Raw genomic sequence first — 24,247 nt, 5'->3', positions numbered from 1 at the left:
TTTGTAGCTCAGAGCAGATCTGAGCATTGCCATTTAGATTCTTGGCATAGCTATAGAATGCCTTGTGGCTGTCTTTGGAATCTTTGGCAATTTTATTTTCTTAACTAGCTTTGTAGGATTTTATGAGGGATCTCAACTTCTTACTGAGGCTGGTAAGGGAGTATTTTGCATCCAGGGATTTTCCTCTTTTCTGCAACAGTTTTTTTCCTTTTGTTGTAAAGTTTGTTTATGGCAGGGGACCACCAGATTGGCTTCCTTTTTTAGCACATGGCTCTTCCCCCAGACTGCTACATTGGCAGTCAGCATAGCCATGGGCCAGCCGTGCTCACTGTTGTATGTCTTTGTGCTACTGCACTGTGCAGCACCATGGTAGGACTGTTGCTGAACACCAAACAGGAACTGTAATGTATATATGGGGTGTATATATCATGGTACCCTCATAAACCCCCCCCCAATTCTCTTCATTCTTAGTGCAGAGAATCTGCTTATCGTATGCAAGTAAGAACAATGCCTTTGCTACAGTTATATCCCTCGGTCACACTTAGCTGATACAAGCTCATCCTAAAACCTACCACCTGTGAACATAACCCAAAATATTTTCCTAAATTCCAATAACACCTTCACTTCAGTTCCAAAAAAATGTGTCTACAGTTGTAAATATCTTGTTTAACTTTGAGGAATACAAAATATTTGTGCAAGCATTTCTACTTGCATATTCTAAATCACCTAGAATTAGTTACATAACATGATAATTGCCATATTCAATACCATCATTTTTTGATGCATCTAAAAGAGAACCCCAGTATCATTCACTTTCTGCTGTAAACCAGGATTAAGCACCCTCAGTGCCTCATGCTCCCTGTTAACCAGACTTTAGAGCCATCTCCTCTTGCTTCCAGAACCAATGATGGCAACACTATGGGAATGGTGGAAGCAGCAAGTCCAATTCTTCTATCAGTACCAACCATCCCTTCATATCCTGTTCCTAAAGCACTGTGCAGTCAAACATCTGGTGAACTTGAGATCAAGTACCCCAAAAAATAATATCCAAAAAAGCACAACAGTTCATATGGCCTCCCACCTCCATACACCAATCTGCTTTTAAAGCCTCACATTACTACAACCAGAAGCTAAGATCAAATTCAATTGTGGACTTATTTCTGGGGAAGCTAAAAATATTTATCAAGGTCTCCAAACCTGGCATCAGCATACACAAGGGGTCCCCTTCTCCTTCAATAATACTACTAAACAAAGTTATTCTGTCAAATATTTTACCACAGTACCAGGCAAACTTGTTAATTTTCTTCATTTGGCATCATAAGTTTTCATAGTTAAATACAATGATTTAAACTGCCCAGCATTAACCTATAAATAACGATCTGTAATAATTTTATCCTTCTACGTCTTTAGATACTATTGGCTTCCCCCATGGGCTACATGCTTTATCACCATCCTAAACAAAATTTCTCATTATATTCTTAACCACCTTCAAAAAGTACTCAGGGCATGGACTGGAAATGACTGAAAGAATACAGCAGCAAGGGCAGAACATAAACGTGCAAATCCTGCCCCCTTTGATCCAGTTCTAATCCTGTCAACATCCACCTTTAAAACATCTTGTAATACTCTTTTTAACTCACCATATGTTACACAGCTTTCAGCCACATCACCTAACCAAATTCATAAGTACTTTGTATATATCACCTCCCAGAGGATTACAAACTCACTCAAGAAAACTTAACATGGTCAATAATTTATTACAATTGCCCTTGTCTTATAGCACAAAAACTGATAACAATGGAATAAAACAAAATCCAAGGGGTCATAAAATACAGACTTTAATAAGTAAAATAAAAATATATAACTGGTAAGGGCACAACAGCTTCTTCAGGCCATAAAACTTTACCATTGTCATCAACTATCAATTTATATCAAATACAAATCATTGACGGCCAATCAAAGAACAGAACCATCCCTAACAGTCCAGTTAAGCAAATATCAAAAAACATTTCCTATCAATAACTCATTCAAATAAGAAATTAAATATGTATATAGAAAATATACATATAAAAATGTAGCAAATAGATACATATATAAAAACATATAAAAACACATCTCAAACAGAGTACAGTACATTGAAACACATAAAAACATCATGAAATAGTATGTCCTAAGACTGTGTCCCTTTAAAATAGGTTATCTTAGTCAACTGTTAAACAAATAATCCACTTGACCTCCAAAGTCTCAGTAAAATTCCGAACATCCCCCTCATGCAAACTAGGATTAACCACATCCATCACTAGAAAGCTAAAAGCATGCTGTTCATCAGTATCCTTCACATGCTTCAACAAAGCATTGCTGGCTAAACTAGTATGAAAGCTATATAAATGTTCCCTAACTCTATCCTTTAACATTCTATCAGTTTTAACAACATAAAAAAACTTTACATTGTAAACAGAAACTCAAACAACATGTGAAGTCAAGCAGATGGCTTCAACCCTGAAATGCAAACTTCTGTCCCGTGTCGAATGTATAAAGAAACTACTGTTGTTATATAGACATCTCCCACAAGGTTGTGTGACATTGCCAGCCTTGTGTGTACTGCCAGAAAGAGTTTTAGGGTAATGAAGCAGTCTTTTCAAACATGTTTTATTCTTATAGCTAAAATGGGGGGCATCTCCTATAACTTTTTTATCTTGGGGTCAGCAGTCAAAATTCCCTAGGTTTAGTAATGACTTTTGCAACAGCCTTAGTATAATTTGTATAGAACATAGAGATGGAAAATGTCCTATTCAAATCTGTAGTAGATGACCTATTATAAGGAGATGTCTGTTCAGAAAAGTATGGTCTCACAACATTGTTCTTCAGGGAGGGGATCAGATTTAAAACATTGCCAACCTCAGTATTATTATACCTCTTATAAATCAACCTACCCCTTCAATCAGAAACTTAGGAAAGAAAACCTTCTTCATAGACATTAAGCCTGGAAGGTCTCATTCCTTGTCCTTTAATTACGCAAGTTATCTTATTCTGATATTTTGTAACATCTGTCAAACCAACAAAAGCTAGTACAACAATCTGGTATACTTAATAAACCAGCTGGGTAACGAGTCTTATTTGTATCTCCTTTAAAATTCAAAGAAAGACATCTTGGTTTATAGTAACAGGGTTTTATCAAGTAACTTGCGTCACAAACCTATTAAATATTTTCTCACTGACATACTGCCCCTGGCTTAGTTATACCCTGCTGGTGGACACTGTCTTCACTAAAACTAAAAACATGGCTAGCTTTAGGTACCCACAATACCCATGGTTGCAGGTAGGGGCCTTAATCATCCTTGCCTGTGGGGGGACTCCTCAGACATTGCTGCTGGTTGAGGAAAATGAGGATAAAAATGTATTAATTTCCTGATGATGCACTTTAACCTGAACAAGGAGGTGATGTGACCCTGTTAGGATAAAGGTACTAACGAACATGAGCAGGATAAGCACTAAGGATACTAATGAACATGCGCAAGATAAGCACTAAGGATACTAATGAACATGAGCAAGATAAGCACTAAGGATACTAATGAACATGAGCAACATAAGCGCTAAACAGATCAGCAGCCCAGAGTGACTGATCTCTGTGCAAATCTTGGATTTTATGAAGAGCTGATACTTCGAATCTACAGGGATTGCTTTCTTTTTCAGGGAAGCATAATGCCAGATACTATAACTCTCAATTTCAAATTCAGTGCAGTGCCAAAAATAATAGCAGAATAAAGCTCAAAACCAGGAAGACATTTTAAATATTACTCTAATTCACTTAAAGATTTATAGAACAACACTTTTTGCATCAGCATGCATTTTTTGAACAACAAGAAATATAATTATAAAGCTCCGATGTCTGGATTTATTGACTGTTTGTAATCCTGAATGATTTACCAGCAAGTCTAACTCTTTTAAAACACAAAGTAAAATTATAAGTAAAATCAGGGAAGGTCGGTGAAATCAGGTACAGTGACAGCTATACATAACTCTTCAATGAGGTAAAGAAAAATGACTTATCCCTGCTGCTGTTTGGCAGCTGCTACACAGCAGCCATTGATCTGATGTGGCAATACCAGCTGTGACACCCACCAGTGCCACCAGTATGCGATGATCCCTCACTGGGGCACTAATGAAGGAACCCGAATCCTCACCAGTGACATTGGTGGGAGAATGTTCACTTTGAGAGAAACAGATACAGCTCACTGTACCAAAGTACAATTTCCCTTAACTCATTCACTCCGGAGCAACTCAGGAAAAGCTGCCTGCTTAATTCCACCATAGGAACAGTGCAACCTGAGCTCATTTTCCGAAAATCCATTTGTAATACCATACAGAAAACAAATGTTCATAACTCTTTAACTATAAGAGCTAGACTAAAAATGTAAAAGTGAAAGTTGTTCAGCAGACACTGACCTTTCCAACAGTGTAAATGTTGATAGTGCATATCAAAGTCATTGTTAAATATTTGGCAAGGAAGGCTGATATTGTACATATTTGTTACCTTTTTGGAAAAGAAAATCACAATATCTTGGTCAATGTACCATGCAGACCCATACAATTTGAATTTAATTTGTTAATATGAATGGCACCTTTAAAATGATACCTTAACCATTACAGTGGGATGTTCCTTTCTTGGGATATTCACAGAAATATGATTAATATATTATTTCTCATAATTGATAAATAAACAAAGCATAATATCTCATCACCTGTAACAGACAGAGCCTACATATCAGTGTAGAAGTTGTGCATCTGAATGTCAGCTTCAGAATAATGCATCATTTGTGTGATCACCATGTTCCCTTGCAAAGATATGGGCATAATAATGAGAAGTATTGTAAATGTATAATTTTCATAATCGTACAAGACTAAACAAACTGTGATATCTTTACATGTGTATAGTGCACAGACACAGTTATTTTACCATCTTGTAAGGAGTAACACTGTCTTCAAAATGAGAGAGTACTTGGCACACTGACATGATCCCTTGCAAAGTTATTTACCAAAATATGAAAAAAAATAGTTTCCATAACCTAATTCCAAACAAACTTTGATATCTGCACATGTGTCCAACATACAGACACAATTATTTTACCATGTTGGAACCAGCAATACTGTCTTCAAAATGAGGTATTACTTGGCACATTTGGATGCTCCCTTACAAATTTATCTACCAAAATATGAAAAAAAATCATAATTTCCATAACCCAAGTCCAAAACAAATTTTGATATCTGCACGTGTCCCACATACAGGAATAATTCTTGTACCATAGTGAAAAACAATGACACCCACCAGGGCAGAATCAAAAAAGAAAATTGAGCACCACAAAGTCCAGCCGCCAACCCAACAAGATGACTCACAGCGGTATAAACAGCAGTTTATTGGAATAGGCAAAATAAATACAGAACTGTTAGACTAAGCATTAAAAGATGCTTTCGCCAGACACATAGGCATCATCAGAGTCTTAATATACAACAATGTGCACCACTTTTAAATACCCTACCTCACATTACTATAGGTTAAAGCAAACCCCTCCCACCCTAAATACTTTTATTCATTGTTAAATAAAAAACTTATCTGTAGCAAATATAACTTAATTTAAAAACTCATCCATACATCAAATTTTATTACAATTTACAAACACTACAACAGTTACTTCCAAAACTCTAAAACCTGTTGAATTCATAAGTTCATAATCACACATTTTATCACTAATAATATTTTAATTGATCAAAGTAGTTTTTTAATAAAAAATGTGTGTTAAATAAAAGTGTGTAAAAAATTATAAATGTGCAAAAAATAATAAATAAATAATAATGTTGGTAGTAATTTTCAGTAGATCAGATTTTTCCAATTAAGTTGTAACCAATACCTATAACAACTGGGATCTTAGCCTTAAAATTGGCTTGATGGAGATGTAGTCGTTGAGCCCTGGCAGTCTACAGGCATCTAACCTAATCTGCCACTCAGTTTCTAGGGCACCAACCTTGCTATCCACATCACCCCCATCCCCTAAGTCAATCACACGGCCTATAACAAAAAACAAAAACTTTTTAAAAAACTTGCATTTTGTGGTGTGTATATAAAGTGCATTGTGCATATCCTTATTTTTAATGGACCTAAGGTGTTCCGAAATCCAGTCCCGAAGCCTCCTAATGGTTTTACCTACATAGTAGGAATTACAAGAAGAACAAGAGGCTAGGTACACAATATTTTTAGTGCAACAATTGCACTGTCCCGGACATTTAATAGAGTATTTATATCCTTCTACACACACATATGAACCTTCGTATACAAATCTACACATTCTACAAAAAACACATTTCCTCATATTTGACCTATAATTTCTTAATTTGCTCTTTTCTAAAATATCCTTCATATTCTCACCTCTACTAAAGACTACATTTGGACTATTCCCCAGAATCTTTTTAACCTCTTCACTTAAGGAAAAGTTCCAAACTTCCTTCACTGTTTTTATTAAAGCTGGTGTCATCTCACTGAATTTCACCACCAACCGTAAATTCTCATTTTGTTCCTCTATACTATTCTCTGAAACTTCCCTAGTGTTCAGTCCACCCTTAAGGATCGGAGCATATCTATCATTTCTCTTCCTGTTAATATCTCTTTTAACACTTAATAACAGTTTTAAAGGGTACCCCCTGTCAATAAACATCCCAATTAGTTTAAACATTTCTTCTCTATAGTCATCATCTTGACTGACTAACCTAGATGTCCTAACCATTTGGGCTTTAATTAATCCCTTCCGCTGGTGAAATGGGTGGTAGCTGTTGAAGTGCAAAAGGGAGTTAGAATAATTTTCTTTTCTAAAGATGTTGCTCGTAAAGCCCCCCTCCCCCTTACAAATCAACAAGTCCAAATAAGAAATACTCTCTTCCTTCCATGTAAAAGTGAAATTCAAAAAGTTGGTAGTTTTTCCCAAGTAATCCACAAATTCTTTTGCTGAATCTTGGTCACCTTTCCATAGAATCAAAATATCGTCCAAAAACCTATTGTACATCAAAATTCTTTCTGAATGGTTTTTGGACGCAAAGATGTGTTCCCTCTCCCACGTCAATAGAACCGCGTTAGCAAATAAGGGGGCACATTTGGCCCCCATTGCTACCCCTGACACCTGCTGGAAGAGGTCACCTTCAAAATTCAGGAAGTTGTTCCTCAGCACTACTTCCATCATGCCTATTAGGAAGTTGGTTTTCTGGCCACTAAACAACCCACTTTTAACTATGGCCTCAGAAAATAACTCAAGACCTTGTTCCTGCGGAATAACCGAAAACAAATTAACCACATCTATGGTCAAAAAACCAAACTCTTCTTCAACACTTCCTAAGTCTTTAAACCTTTTCAAACAGTGCCATGAATCTTTTATAATATGGTCGACCTCATCAAATATAGTTTTTAATGAAATGTCTATAAAGGCAGCAATGGGTTCCGTTTTGGATCCCCTTGCACTAACAATAGGCCTATATTCCAAATGGTCCAAACCCTTATGGGTCTTGGGGATACCAAACAATGTCGGTGTTTTTGGAAATGTAACCATCAAAAAGTTAAATTCGCTCTCATTAACTGAGCCCTGACAAAGGGCATCTCGTAAGAAGACATCAATCTTCATATAAGCCCTGTTAATCTCATTCCGTGACACAATTTTATATGTTTCATCTCTGTTTAACAATGAAGTAATATCAGAAATGTAGTCTATGTTGGTCGTTATCACCGTGCCCCCTCCCTTATCAGGCTTCATAAATCTGTATAACCCAGATTTTTTCAATGTGTCCAACAATTCTCTTTCTTTCTTTGTTAAATTATCATCTATCACTTTAACATTTTTTAACATTTCTCTCGTATGAGCCTCAACTATTTTCTCAAAACATACCACATCTTTATGAAGTGGAGGCATAAAAGCACTTTTCCTTTTTAATTTGTTGTTATCTTGGCTAACACAACCAACCTGACTTGTCTCATTTTTCCCCTTCCCTGCAAAGTACATTTTCAGGTGCATCTGCCTAACAAACATTTTTATTTCCACCAATGTTTTAACGGTGTCAGGTCTAAACTTTGGAACAAATTTTACCCCTTTCGAAAATAAGTCAAAGTAATCATCATTAACATTTAAATTAGTGTAGTTATAAATACAATAATCATTTTTACGAAGGACTTTGAAATTACTACCTTCTTTGATAACATATTCTTTGTTATCACCATTTTCAAACACAAAATCTGTTTCATGGATACTTTTTTCATGTATTTCATCTAAATTACTCGGTGAACCAATCCACCTGTGTTCATTCCCTGAACAGTCTGTCACCTCAATGTCCAAGACATTTAAATAAACATTGTTGTTCTTAAGACAACTTTTGTCTTGAACAAAACTTGTACAACCATTCACACTACCTTGTTCATTATTGGCCAACTCACAAAATCTGATCTTGGCAGAACTACCAACATCTATTGTTTTATTTTCAACTAAAAAGTCACCCCCTAGGGAGTCCACCTTCACTAATATCTCCCTCTCCTGAGACTACATCTCCATCAAGCCAATTTTAAGGCTAAGATCCCAGTTGTTATAGGTATTGGTTACAACTTAATTGGAAAAATCTGATCTACTGAAAATTACTACCAACATTATTATTTATTTATTATTTTTTGCACATTTATAATTTTTTACACACTTTTATTTAACACACATTTTTTATTAAAAAACTACTTTGATCAATTAAAATATTATTAGTGATAAAATGTGTGATTATGAACTTATGAATTCAACAGGTTTTAGAGTTTTGGAAGTAACTGTTGTAGTGTTTGTAAATTGTAATAAAATTTGATGTATGGATGAGTTTTTAAATTAAGTTATATTTGCTACAGATAAGTTTTTTATTTAACAATGAATAAAAGTATTTAGGGTGGGAGGGGTTTGCTTTAACCTATAGTAATGTGAGGTAGGGTATTTAAAAGTGGTGCACATTGTTGTATATTAAGACTCTGATGATGCCTATGTGTCTGGCGAAAGCATCTTTTAATGCTTAGTCTAACAGTTCTGTATTTATTTTGCCTATTCCAATAAACTGCTGTTTATACCGCTGTGAGTCATCTTGTTGGGTTGGCGGCTGGACTTTGTGGTGCTCAATTTTCTTTTTTAATTCTTGTACCATGTTGGAACCAGCAATACTGTCTTCAAAATGAGGTATTGCTTGGCACATTCAGATGCTCCCTTGCAAAGTTATTTACCAAAATATGAAAAAAAATAATAACTTCCATAACCCAAGTCCGAAATAAACTTTGATATCTGCACATGTGTGCAACATACAGGCAATTTGTTTACCATGTTGGAACTATCAATACTGTCTTCAAAATGAGGTATTACTTGGCACACTGACATGCTCCTTTGCAAAGTTATTTACCAAAATATGAAAAAAAATCATAAATTTCCATAACCCAAGTCCTAACAAAACTGATATATGTACATGTGTACAGCATTCAGAACCAGTTGTTTTACCATGTAGACACATGATTGTGAATATACACATTCTTGGTGTAGCCAACATACTGCTGAATGGGTACATGTAAAAGAGAAAAAGCAAGGTAAGGACTGCCACTCCACTAATGAACCCAGGACAGGCATTTTGACTTCAGTGGCAGGCAAGGCCATCTGATCTGTCTGATAGCTGTGCTGGCTACCCACTCAGACAGCTGATACAACTGCAGTCTCATGACCTCCTTCAGTGTCAGCAGTTTGCCTTACCTTTGCCTTTTCTCTTTACATGTGTCCATTCAGCACTTGTCCCAAGGGATCAAGTTCTGTATTGCTAAGCCCTTTCTGTCATCTAAACTCTACACATGCCTGATGAAAGCAGAATAAAAAAAAGAAGTATTGCAGGATGGTTACTGACATATTAGACTGTATGTGCTAGCACTCTCCTGAAACAGTTGTTCTTTCTCAGCATCTTCACCAGCTCCTTACCACAGTTATTTGCCAAACTCATACAAATATATTTTACACAACATATTTCATAATAGAGTTTTACTTACCATACTGGTCCCTACTTGTTCATGGCTGTTTTCCATTCTTCTCACAAGCTGCATATTACCAATCCTGCATAGCTCTCCTCACGCCATTGTGGAGGTCAGTCAAGAAGAAGGCAATGCCCTCCTCAGTTAGGTGAAAGCCATCCCTTCTGAACAGGTCAACATATTCTGCGGTGATGCTGCCATGACAGATTGTAGATCCACCGACCCTGTGCATCAAGTCATGCATGAACCCATTCTGTAAACATCTGGCCTTGTGCGATGCCCGTTGACTGTTTGCTGTTTTCTACATCTGTCGAGGAATTATGTCAGACCACACAAAATGACAACGTGGCCACCATGACTGCAGGTGTTCAAAAATTGCTCTGATTTGAAATCGTAGCCTTCCGAGTGGTTGACTGATGACATCATTCCCTCCAATGTGCAGCACAAGGATGTCGGGCTCAGGGTAGATGGAACACTTCTCTTCCAACAATTGCAGTACTCCGCTCCAATGCATACCTCTTCTTGCAATCCAGTATACCTTCACACTGGATGTGGGGAAGCTCAAGTTGTACTGCTTTTAAGTTATGGAGGCATGGCTGGCAGCCAAGTGAATGTAGGAATGGCCACATACCCACGCTCTCACTTGTCGTTCTCCTGGTCGTGAAGCCATGTCAGTGTCAGAAGGTATACGAACCTGCACAGGAAAGACATTGCAAACAGATTACTACTGATGTTTTACAGATCTATTAGAAGAGTACATATATATGTATATCATAATGCATTACCTGGTTAGACCATCCAGATCTTCACTCCTATCCACAGGGGCATTATTCTTTTCATAAGGTACATAAGTGGTGATGACGCTGCAGAGGTACATAACTACCACCCATGAAAACACAAAATTACACACAAAGACTGACAAGAGGGCACAGAAAGAGCACATGTAAAGATAAAAAGCAGGGTAAGGACAACCACTCCACTAATATACCTAGGACAGGCACGGGACTTCAGGCCGTGGGTGTCTGAAGTGTCCCATACCTGTGCTGGCTACCGACTCAGACTGCTGGTAGCAGCAATGACTCCTGATTACATGCAATGCCAGCACTCTGCCTTTTCCATTTACATGTGTCCTTTCAGCAATGGTCATAAGGACTTAAAGGGTGGAGCTAATGTAAAGGGTCTTGCCCTGACCTACATACATTTACTACACCTGAAGGGAGGGAGACTGAGTGGAGAACTCAACCAAGACAACATGTGAAAAGACTAAGACTGCCCCAAGATTTGTCTTTTTGCATGTGTCCTTTCCCGGAGGGAAACACTGCATCACAGTGGCAGCCCTGAGGCCATGCTTACCTAGGACAGCAGCACTATGGGACTGAGATGAAGAGTTTCTAAGTTCCCAAATGCAATCCAGGTCAATCACAATATCTATGGATGGCTGGGTATGCCCCCCGTGATGCACCCACCAACACAAGAGCAGTTGGCACAGATTTCTGAATAGGTACCTTCCTGGCCTTGGTGCATAAGAGCTTGGCTGGTAACGGACAAGGGGGAAACAGAAACGGCACATGGAAATCCCCTCTAAATGAGCTAGAGACAATGTATGCACACAAACGGCACATGTAAATCACCTCTAAAGGAACTACAGACAATGTATGCAGCAGATGCATCACCCTATCTCCCAAGAGAGGCCACTGTCATACTGATATTCATGTGTATATGCATATATGTGCACGTACACAACATATATATTGATATACACACATATATGCACAGACATTATTGATATATATATATATATATATATATATATATATATATATATATATATATATAAACATCAGGGGTTTTGGAGGATAGCTAGTTGATGAAGAATGAGGGGGTGGCTTGCAATGGCTACAAGCAGAGAAAAAACACAATCTGGCTTGTGCATTCATCAAAGTGATAATGACTTCTACTTATGTGAGTAACAGTTACAACAGCTGAGACTTTTACCAGAAAAGTGATAATGACTCACTGCTATATTGTAACTGCACTTATTGCTAATGTGATAATGACCTTCCTTTCAGTACTGCAAAGTTATGCATGCTGAGACACAGGTGATAATTGCTGCACATAACATGCTGACTAGGCATTCATTATATTACCTTGTTCAGCTGTTGTGTAACACAGACTCATTGTCAGTAAGGAGAACACCTGAGTAATTCAGTAAAACAGTATAACACTTACATATTTCTGAACCCTTCCTCCCACCTAAATTCCACACATGACTGACAAAGGCAGGAAAAATGCACAACAAAAAATTTAGTAGCTCCATGCTGGCAGTAGTCAACACTCACTCACGCAAGTACTAATCACAAATAGAATAATACAAGCAGAAGTGATTTCTTGTCTGCTTATTTTACATTATACTATTAATTAGTCAATGGTGACTATCTGATGTCTTATAGGTTCATAGGTTCATACTAGGCTATCTGCCCTAGGGCATTTATAAGCATAGCCAGAATGTGTTTGGCTTTCGCCACCCATTTTAAATTAATTTTGCTATGCCCTTTTTCGAGGTTAGTATACTGTGCCTCTGTCTAACAGTGACACAGAAGTGATACCCAGGTTAAACCTACGATCTCCCATCCACTCATCAAGATTCCTCTTGAAGAGAGTCAGTGAGGGACTCTGCCTAACCTGGACTGGGATTTTATTCCAGAGTGAAGGGAGCCTCTGGGTTATGAATCTGTCCCTCCAGCATGTCCTATTTATTTCAGTGCTGAGGTTCAAGTCTCTCGAGCGCATAGCTCGATGGGATTTGGATTTTCTGAGGTGCAGCATGTCCATTAATTCCAGGTTGGACATGGCTTTATACGTCAGGCACAGATCGCCCCTGAACAGGCGGTATGCCACTGAGTAGAGCTGGAGTTTCTTTAACCGGGCAGCATATGGCATCTGTTTGAGCCCTTTGATCCTCTTGGTGAGGTACTTTTGGGGTCTTTCCAGTTGCTGCAGGTGTCTGGTAAGGTACATCTCAAAAGGGGCATTGTACTCAATTATGGGCCTGATGACGGATGAGCAAAGAGGCACGATGACCTCCCCTGATCTAGATGTGAATCCCTTCATGATTAGGTGGGCTATATAAAATGTTTTTCTAACCACTTTGGCCACGTGGTTGTCAAATGAGAGACTGCTATCAACTTGGGTCCCCAGGTCCCTAATTACTTCTTCCGTACTTAATGGATTACCACCTATGTGGTAATTTGTGTGCACTTTATTTTTGCCAAAGGGGATGACTATACACTTTTTGGCATTTAGCTTGAGGCCATGGCTCTGGCACCAGTTGTCTGTTTCTATGAGGTCCTTTTGGAGGATGCTTGTGTCAGCTGGAGGGTCTATTATGGTGCCCAGTTTGCAGTCATCTGCGAACTTGGTCAGCCACAGTCCTTCCGTGTTGGCCTGTACCTCCGGGAAATATATACCGAACAAGAGAGGTCCCAGGACTGAGCCTTGTGGGACGCCACTTGTAACTGGTTTGGAGTCTGACATGGCTCCAGCAATTCTAACCATGTGGGTTCTGTCCTTGAGCCAGTTTACAACCCATCTAGTGACATAGGGGTTTATATTTAGGCTGGTGAGCTTATCTATAATGCCCGAGTGGAGTATTGTATCAAAGGCTTTTGCGAGGTCCAGGTAGGCTGTGTGGACCACCTTCCCCTCGTCAATGGCCTTGGTGACTGTTTCAAAGAAATCAACCAGGTTTAAGAAGGCAGAATCTGCCCTTAACAAAGCCGAACTGGGTAGGATCCAGTGTCTGTAGGTCCCCAATATCTTTATTTATGAGGTCCATGATGATCCTTTCCATAGCTTTGCAGACCAAGCTAGTCAGGCTTATGGGGCGATAGTTTCCAGGATCCGTTGAGGCACCACCTTTGTGGAGAGGAACCACTGTTGCTGTACACCACTCTTTGGGTACATATCCTGTAGTAAGGCTGAGATTGAACAGTAGTTTTATGTTTGGGTTTAGCTCTTCTTGGAGTTCATGTAGGACGCAGCCCGGGACACCGTCTGGTCCCATTGATGCTATGTTTTTTGCTTTGGAGAGGGCGGCTCTTACCTGAGCATCTGAGATGTCAGGGGGGCAGCACTTTGCTGGGATAAATATTTGCCCTTTTGGTGGGGAGAAGTTTGCACTGAACCTGTCAGCTAGGATGTTGGCAATGTCTGTGGGTTCGGTGTATTTTTTGTCATTTTGGACTAATTCTGAGCATATCTGGGAATTCCCACCCAGGTTCCTAACATAACTAAAGAAAGCCTTGTGATTATCCTTAGTGTCCTGTGCAATTTTTCTCTCGAAGCTGGCCTTAGACGATTTTATGAGTGCCCATAGTTTTTTGCTAATACTGATCAGAGATACTTTCCCTTTTTGCGATTTTGCTCTATCATTTAGTAGCTTCCTCCTTCTATTGTATAGTTATATGCTGGCATATTACACTATAATTACATCTATGTGCTGTATTCTAAGTAATGTAACCATATGTAATTTTCAGACTTAATTTCTCAGTTTCCCCAGTAACCGATCCAGTTGTTTGCATTGTGTATGCAAAAGCAGCAAAATGGCACAATAAACTATTTTGCCCAGTGGTCACTTCAGCAGTCAGACCATGTATGCACAAGCACTTCCCTGATACACAATAAATTATTTCCCCAAGCAACATCCTCATTACTATGTCCAGGTATACATGCACCTAAATGAAATGCTCCCCCCAAACAACCCTTCAGTAACATTTCCTAGCACGTGCAACCACCAGCATGAACACTTCACCCAAGCAACCCCTTCAGTAGAATGTTGAGGTATGCACAATCACCAAACGCTTACCCAAACAAAACGTGTGTAACATTTCCTAATATGTACAACCACCAAAATGAAGCAATAAATAAAAATGGCAATTAAAATGACAGTTGCCCGAGTTACAAGATGTGCCGAAGGACAGGAACCTGTTTTATGGGATCATGATACAGTGAAAAATCAGGAAATTTGCCCTTTCCTCGCTGTAGTGCGATCTCGGAGTTAGAATAGGGTCTATATTAAATCACCGAATGCTTAAAAAGCGAACGGCGTTTATTTGACCCCTATGTAAGCGAAAGCGAGACTCTTTTTGAAGGGAATTGTATGAGATGTCAGGGGTAGATGATGGAGATAAGGACTAAAGGGCAGAGGTCACTGCAGCTACAGATGTGTGGTACACAGCTGTTTGTCTTGCCATTAATTATAAAGCATCATCCTTTCTGCCTATCAGTAGCAATCCTGAATGGAAGGAGTTTGGATGTTTTTAGACATGCTAGTGTGTGGTGCACAGTTCCATCTGTACAATTATAAGAATTAAACTCTATCCAATTCTTTCTACCTAGTAGGCCAAATTAACTCTTACTGTATAATACACTGCCAAACTGATTACATTTAACCTAAAACCGCAAACTTCACATATTTTGCTGCCGAAACTTAAAACATATTCTAGCCATAAATTATTGTAGTTGTAACTAAAACTTCTCATTTATCTCTTCCAGCTAATGGAAAAGAAAACTCAGTTTGAACAAATTCATATTGCCTAACTGCTGTAGTTACAGTTTTTAACAGAAACCAACACATTTATACATAACAGCAGACCAGTTCTACAAACATCAGCTCTCACCATCCTACTAGTTAGTGCAGTCTAGTTTATAAAATACATCCATTCCTTCACCTTACCCCCAACTACTAGTTCCATAAAAAAGATCATGCTGCATTCTCCAGTTTAAATGTAGTTATGGTGGCAGAAACTCATAAATAATGCCATCTACATGAATAGCAAGCAACCAATAGCTAGGTTAGCCTTCTTCTCACAACAGAAACTCATGCATAAAACAATGCTATCTTGTCTTCACTACAGAATACTACTATTGTGCAACTTTGGCAATATCTAACCGTACTATAGTCTAAGAATCTGGGGCCTCTCCTCGTTGTACACTGAGTAGAACCACATGATATCAGCATGTTGGGAAAGGTTAGAGATTTAGGGACTGTTGACCATGGGCCAACTTCTAAATACATGAGGGCTCCTGGTGCTGTCTCTCTATGGTATTCCTTGTTTTCTAGGTGTTACAAGTGTGCACAATATTTTATTCTAGTTGGTTAATTTCATGGCGGTAATGTTGTTTTCGAGACCTTGCCTAAAAATGCACTGTTTTGGATGCAACAGCCTTTGCACTAGCTGAAAGCCTAGGGGTATCAGGTACAAACCATCTCTGGCAAAAGAGTGAGGTTTGTTGACCATGGCTTCCCAGGTTGATGGGAACCTGATCCCCTTTGAATGACACCAAAAACTGAGCCAGTTACTGAAATCAATCATTTTTTATTTATACTGTGGCATCATTCTAGGTAAGGGTAGTATGCTGCTCAAGGCTAGGGACATACTTGCCTGGGACACACAGTGTGAGAGATCAACCATGTCTCTCTTCATATAGACCAGTGAGATGCATCGCAAATCATTCACACCAACATGAACTATGACAGAGTCATAAGGTACTTGTCGCTGAGAGATCAGAGTGCGTGAGTGGTCTGATGAATCCTGGCAAGGGACAGGCAGCCAACCATGACTTTCTCCTTGTCCAACCTGGTGAGTGAGACATCCATATGTCTCACTATTGAGTCCACAATGACATAAAAATTTGATTTTTGAGTGTTACTAATCCATGTATTTTTTGAACGGCACAGTGGTGCAGCAGTAGCATTGTCGCCTCACAGCAAGAGATTCTCCAGTTCAACTCTTGGCTGGGGTGCCTTCTGTGTGGAGTCTGCATGCTCTCCCTGCATTTTGTGTGGGTTTGCTCCGGTTTCCTCCCACGTTGCAAAGACATGCATCTGGAGCCTTTCTCCCCAGGCCTCCGCTGAAAATTTACTTTGTTCCAAGTTGGACTTTCCCGGTTAACAAATGTAAAATAGAATAAAAGAAATAAAATGAAATAAATGTGTACATCCACTTTCTACCACCCTATTATTCTAACATAATAAAATTTGCTTCACCCATGTCCTTTTTCTTCTCCATACTCACTGCCTTCATCTAATCTACTTGGTTCATAATTTTTCAACTGAGAACATGTTGAATTCATCTATACTTGCACATATTTGACACATACTGTATTCACTATGGTAACACCATTAACTTCTATCATATACTACACTGCCTGTGAATTTATTTACTTTTTTTATTATACTTGAGATTGTATGAATATCTACATCTACGTTTGTATGAGAAATTGTAAGGAGCTTAAGGAGTTAACAAATGAAAAAAAATTAGTAAATAAAATAGGTTATCTGTAAAATAAAATATTAAATTCTCCCACACTGATGCACACTCAGCGCACATACACAACATACACAATGCACACACGTATACATTTTCTCTCTCCTTTTCTGTCACTATCTGTCTCTTTCACTGTCATTATAAATGCCCATGCAAATAATGATGAATTTACTTACACACACACACACACTTTAATACTGAATCATAATCGGACAGCAGACTATAATTTCAAAAATATCAGCAATGCCTTATGTCAAGCGAAAAATTATGGGGATGCTGGTTACTTGTTATTGGTTCAACTATTTTAGGTTTTGTGAATGCTGAACATTAGTGTCTATTGGCAACTGTTTCTAATGGCCCAGTACTTTCAGCAAACAGAGTATGCAACTACAGACATACTACTTGAAGAATTTGGTCGAAGTGACTTTTGCTTCAGATTCACCTATCTGCCAGATGGCCACACAGACATTTCCGATCAAATTCTATACAGACCATGAGCTAATACGTCTCAACATCAGGGCAAATTGTGAAATAACCAGGAACACTTAAAAATTAGTATAATCGCAACATTGACATAACAGAATGTGAATGAACATACATTTCTTAAATAAAAAAGTACATTACTCCAATTATTTATTAAGATTTTTATTTTGTCCAAATCACCAGTTCTAGGTGGGATTATGAGGGCCAGAGCTAAAGAATGAATTAAAATCAGGGACGGTTGGACAGGTATGCTACCATCTGCAAAACACATAATAAAAAATGCATAAGAACAGGTTTAAAAATCTCTCTCTGATTAGAGGCATTTGCTCACATTACTATTTTGATATATGACCTTAATAGTTGAGCTAAAAGATAAAGAATTTCCCTGCTAACATAAATGCAACATATAACTGAATATTTGAGCGATGTATCCAACAGCCATTGGTCCCTTTAGCAGTTGTAAAGCAATCTGATGCGGACACTACAAAAGAAATAGAAATGCACATCACAACACACACACGTTACATCCAATCAACAGACTTATAATAAGTCCAACACACGTCAAATAAACGTTAGAAATATTCCATTTTAGGACAACAGAAACTTGCATTCTACAAGAATCCAACGTCTACTCCTTATGCGTGCTTCTAGACATGATCCCGTTATTATTTCAAGCTAAACTGTCAGCTTGATTATAGCAAACCTTACCAGCATTCACAGTCTACCTCCCATTATGTTACTTATAGCATGACTTTTGAAACATTAATATTCAAGACACTCCTACCCTTGAATCCAGTAGTGAGAAAGCATCCAAAAATGAAAGCTGCCATAACACTCGACGAGAAGGCAAACACAGAACTTGCCTGTGACAGCACCGTGTTCCTTGTGACAATATTTTTGACATGTTAGCTTAATTATAAATAAAAAACAAATAAACTACCACCAGGTAGGAAACAGGAAACTGCATAATATTATCGAGTGTAAGTACAGCGCCAAAATGTTGAATACAACTTTAACATAAAGAAAAAAAACTCTGTACCAGTAGCATAATTACTGTTCATTTCTTGGCAAACAGTCAAAGAAAAGCAGAATAACAGTGAGACACTGATTTTATACAAGGCAGTAAATTAATTCTGTTTAACACTGAATTCACTATTTATATATATGGTTCATATGTAGGTACTAGGCTATCGACCCAAGGGCCTACGTAAGCCTAGCCAACAAGGTTCCCTGCCTTACACCACCCAAGAAAGTTATTTTCCTGTGCTACTGTCGAGCAGAGACACAGAAATGATCCCCGGGGTGTATTTCCTATTTCCTATCCACTCAAGAGTTTCATGAAGAGTGCTAATGAAAACTTTGCTTGACATAGATGGGTAGCCTGTTCCAGAGTATATACTACCCATCACTGTACAGCTCTGCTCTCCCTAAACTAGTCTGAATGTCAAAACTACCTCTCCTACTTGCGAATGACAACTACACATAAAAATAATCTACAAACTTTACTCTGTCCTGCCCTTAATTCAATATTTAACAAATATCTATCAAAAACATTTCTCAGAAGTGAAACATCAACAACTTTTGCAGGGGCACAAGCCCAACCTTCCAGCCGGTCAATTTCTATACTCTTGATCTTTTGCCAGAGCCTGGAATTCTATCCCTTTTACAATTAGAACCAATAAAAACCTGGCATCTTTCAAAACTTCTTTACAACAGTACCTCTCTTCATCCTGTAACTGCACTTGCACCAAACCTCTATCCTTTAAATCCTGCCTACCTGGGGCGTGGCCAAGATGTCAGAGTGACAGCATCAGATTTTTGATGCTCTGCCTATAAATTTCACCTCTGACAGGATTTTAATGGAAATTTTTTAAACTCACTGGAAAATCCATCTTGATTCTAGGTCCTCCATTTTCTCTATTAATGTGTTGTTTTGTTTCAATACTTTTACTACTAAAGTGGATTAGCAGCTGGGAAAAAATTTGAGTTTTCAGTGATTTTTTTCTCACAAACTTCCTGTCAGGAGTTCAAAAACAGTATACAGCCTGCTGTAGACATGAGTCATTCAAAATCCTCAGCTCAAGACAGTTTAATGAAAAAAGAATTTACAAACTATAATTGTGAATATACAAGATCTCTATAAAAATGGACAATTTAGAAAACATCATGGAAAATATGAAGAAAGAGAGTAAAAAGCAGATAGAAGACTTAAAGGAGATTATTTCTAAACATTCAGAACAAATAACAGGATTAGAAGAGTCTGTAAATGAATTAGATGGAAGACAGATGGAGAATGACAACCAAATAAATACTCTATTGAACCAAAACAACGCATTAATAGAGAAAATGGAGGACCTAGAATCAAGATCAGGGAGAAATAATATCAGAATTTATGGAGTCCCTGAAAAGTCAGAAGGAAATAACATGGTTATGTTCTTGAATAACTGGCTGCCTAAGGTACTGAATCTTCCTGAACCCTTGTCTTATGGAAATGAGAGGGTACACAGGTCACTGACAAACCCCTCTGCATCTAGTAATTCATCTTCAGCAAGATTAATCATAGTTAAATTCCTGTCAACACAAGATAACGATCTAGTGTTAAGATCTGCCTGGACAGGGAATCCTATTCAAGACAATGGAAGAATTATTAGATTCGATAATGACTACACATCTGTAACCACGACAAAAAGAAAAAGTGTGTGTTCCTCTCATTAAAGACCTCAAAAAAAGCTGATATAAAAGCCCAGTTACTTTTTCCAGCCAGAATAAAAATCACACTTCCTGATGGCCAAAAAGTTTTTAACAATATTGAGGATGTGACAGACTTTGTCAGAAAACACAAGTTACTTGACAAAATAGAAGATATGGATTTGTCACTACCCAGTTTAAAGAGACAAGCTAATAATGGCAAGGCAACACTGAAAGACAAAAACACCAAAAAACTTAAAGGGAAGTAAGATATAAAAACTAAAACCTCCAGTGGTCGTGGTCTTTCTTATAAAGGAAGAAGAGAAGGGAAGAAGGGAGGAAAAAAGGAAGAAATAAGATCAACACAAAACTTTGAGATAAGGTTGTTTAATATACTTATGTAAATATATATACATGATTCTCCTTTTCTTTCGCCCTGTTTGCTCCTGTTGCTAAATAACCTAGTATGTCATCTTTTTCCACCACCCGTTCATTTTATTAGGCTATTACCCCTTATATATAATAATTAGAGTCAAAGGATTGATATGGCTTCATGGGAGCATTGACTTTGTTAGGTGTAGGGTATTGAGAAATACACCTTGTTGTACTTAACAGGACCTATAGCATGGAAAAGGACCGTTTCCATGCACCTTTATTATAAGAAATTTATAATATTAATATAAAACTTATCTGGAGCAAGATAAAACTGCACCTTGGCTCATGATGGGAGGGAAGCTTAGGACTTGATCATAAAAGGCTAGAAAGACACTCACGAATGTTAGTACTGCTGTATTGAATTTGTGATGCTTTTATTCTCTGTTTTTTTTTTTAAAAAAAAGGAAAAAACAAGAGAGTAAGAATAGTGCTAGTTAATGAGATGGGGTGGGCTAAGTGTTCTCAGAAAGACACTCAGTATCTTTTTTGCACTGTTAATGAAATGTTTCTTTAATAATCAGTATTAACCCACTTGTCCCTTTTTCTTTTTCTCACATACAATGGCTTTCACACTAATAATGCACGAGCGCACCAAAGCTTGAATAGATTTTGAAAGCCTATACTCACCTCGAGAATTCAGTTGTTTCAAGGGTTGACAAAAGCTTCACAAGAACAAAAGCTCGAGCTTTTCAAATCCTGTCAGATTATCAGATTAGCGATAGACCGTGGGAACTTTGCACTTGCGATATAATTGACCTTTAACCCTGTGGCGCACATCAGGAATCATCTGCGACGATAGAAAATGGTGGATTACAACAGCTACACGGTCGCGAAAGCTACAAACTAACTTAAAACATTTAAATAATGACTTCAAGTCTAAAAAAAGAGAAAAGTAAAACGGAATTTTATCTATGCAGCTTGTGTGTGAGCCACTATCAGATATTTGTAAGTACATTTATGTACTTGAATGTAATAAATAGATTACTGCTAGACAAATATTGTTGAGCACAAGCAAACCTGAAACGCTTTCCTAGTTTCAAGACTAACCAGGATGTTTTAATGATAGAAGTTTCAGATGAAGGTTATTCTTAAAGACACATAACAGGGAAATAAATCTGATGTTTGAAGGTTTTGTGCATACTAATTTTTAGACTGAAACAAATCTTTTATTAAACTAAATCTTTTAATTAACATTTTGTCCCAACAATGGGATTTACGTTCTAAGATATGAAAATTGTTCATACACTATGGTATTAATAAATCACATTGTAGTGAAATAGAGATAACAAAGCTAAATTAGACAAACGTCCTAAGAGAATGGACGAAAGAAGAGAAGGGATGAGGTTTATTTTACTGAATGCGGATTCAGAATAGAATCATTACGTTATTAATATCATTATTATTATATTTAGTAATGTTATACCCTAAGAACTAAACACTAAACAGAAGTACAGATGGATTCATCTCCCCAGTAGCAATGCACACATCACCAAGATACTAAGATAATTGTTAAGTCATGTAATGGTTGGGAGGGTGGCCTAATGCTTAAGGTGTTTGCCTTAAAAACACAAGGTGCAAGGTTTGAATCTCACAAGGGATAATTGGCTAGGCTTAAAATAGCTCGCAAGGGCAGTTAGCCAAGTACTAACCTATGAACCTATGAACAGAGGACGTTGAAACATACATAATTTTATTCTTTAGCTTGAAGGGGTGAGGAAGAAGGAAAGGAAAGATGGGAGGGGAGGAGAAAGAGAGAAAAAAGGTTGAACCACATTAATAATGTATTAACACAGTTATTAAATGTTTATTGAACATGCCAAGATATATGATGGCATAGTACACTATGTCATATAGAAAAGTCTAAATATGAAATATAGTATATAGGATGGTAATTCTTAGAGGCACACACCCAGGATTCTGAGCAGTAATAGTATGTAATACATGAAATTAAAGTGTGAATGTATACAAATCTTCAGATAATTTATATGTGTACTCCAATTGATTAATGAGATATACACTTAATTTTCTCCTCATAGCATATAAACCCTACAGTTTAACACTGCAAGTAATAATAAGAGACATTTATATTAAGCCTAAGTATACAAAGGGAAATACATAGTACAATAAGAGCAGTAACCAACTATAGGAACACAGTGGTGGAAGGGTGAAAGGAAAGGGTGAAGAGATAAAAGAAATGAAAATTAAGGATTATTATTTAATTACTAACTAAACTCTTTTTACAACATGAAATACTAATGTAATTAGTAAATCTGAATAAGATATCAGCATATTACTCACATTTAAGACATAATCAAGAGTTATTACTGTTTATATCTGTTTCAGTTTCTCATAATATTGCTTGAGTCAGTTAAATGTATACTGAAATATGAGTATGCAATCATATTTTTAAACATTAACTAATACAAAGAATAAGAATGTTCATATCATAACTGTATCTTATGTATGTTCAAATCCATATAGAATATTTCAGTAGAAGTCTTGAGTCTTTATGATTTTCAATATAAAACACAATGTAAAGGAAACAATGAATACACTTATCTGTATACATAATCAGCAGGAGGTAGAAACATCACTATAAGGTTGATTGGGCATAGGTTTGTTAGTGATGGTGGCTTGGATGATACGTTCATCAAGCCAGGAATTTAATTTTCCATGTTTAGAGTTGTATATAGTTACAAATGTTTGGTTAATCTTATTTGTTTTGAAATACCCGCCCATAATGAAACCCAACAGACACATTTATATCCATGAAAATGTTTTCATATAAATGCATGTGTCTAAATGTTAATGGCCTAAATAATCCTATTAAAAGAGGGAGTATAATTTAATATTTGAAATTGAACAAAGCAGATATAGTTTTCCTACAAGAAACCCATATTATTAATAAAGACTTAGATAGAATATCTTTTAATGGTTATACGGTTTGAGCAGAATCCCACTATCAAGTCAAAAGAAGAGGCACAATGATATTATGGAAAAACTCATTACCAATTCCCAAAATCGTAGACACATAGTCGGACAAGAATGGCATGTTATGCCTAGTAGTTCTACAAATTAATAAAAGATATGTAACTTTAGTGAATACATACTGGATACCTGGTATTGGAGCAGAAACTGCGAATAGACACTTAGAGTTAATAACTACCAAAACCAAAGGAGAAATAATACAAGCAGGTGACTTTAATTGTCTTCTTTCCACAAAAGACACCACTAAAAATGATACATTTATAATGTC

General features: G+C 37.3%; 1 protein-coding gene across 1 annotated transcript in view; it reads left to right on the top strand.

Annotated features, from left to right (window-relative positions):
- The window catches only part of LOC122814448, a gene marked incomplete at its 5' end in the record, with an annotated part of 380,650 nt that overhangs the window by 106,574 nt on the left and 249,829 nt on the right, over window positions 1-24,247 (top strand). The window contains 2 exons of the mRNA XM_044087028.1: window positions 20,002-20,325; window positions 20,586-20,821. Of these exons, the coding sequence (XP_043942963.1) occupies window positions 20,002-20,325; window positions 20,586-20,821 (560 nt within the window). The remainder of the gene's footprint in view (window positions 1-20,001; window positions 20,326-20,585; window positions 20,822-24,247) is intronic.

This window comes from Protopterus annectens, chromosome 10.part0 (assembly GCF_019279795.1).
Source record: "Protopterus annectens isolate FY-2018-M chromosome 10.part0, PAN1.0, whole genome shotgun sequence".
Lineage (NCBI taxonomy): Eukaryota > Metazoa > Chordata > Ceratodontiformes > Protopteridae > Protopterus > Protopterus annectens.
This window is presented reverse-complemented; position numbering and strand designations above follow the sequence as displayed.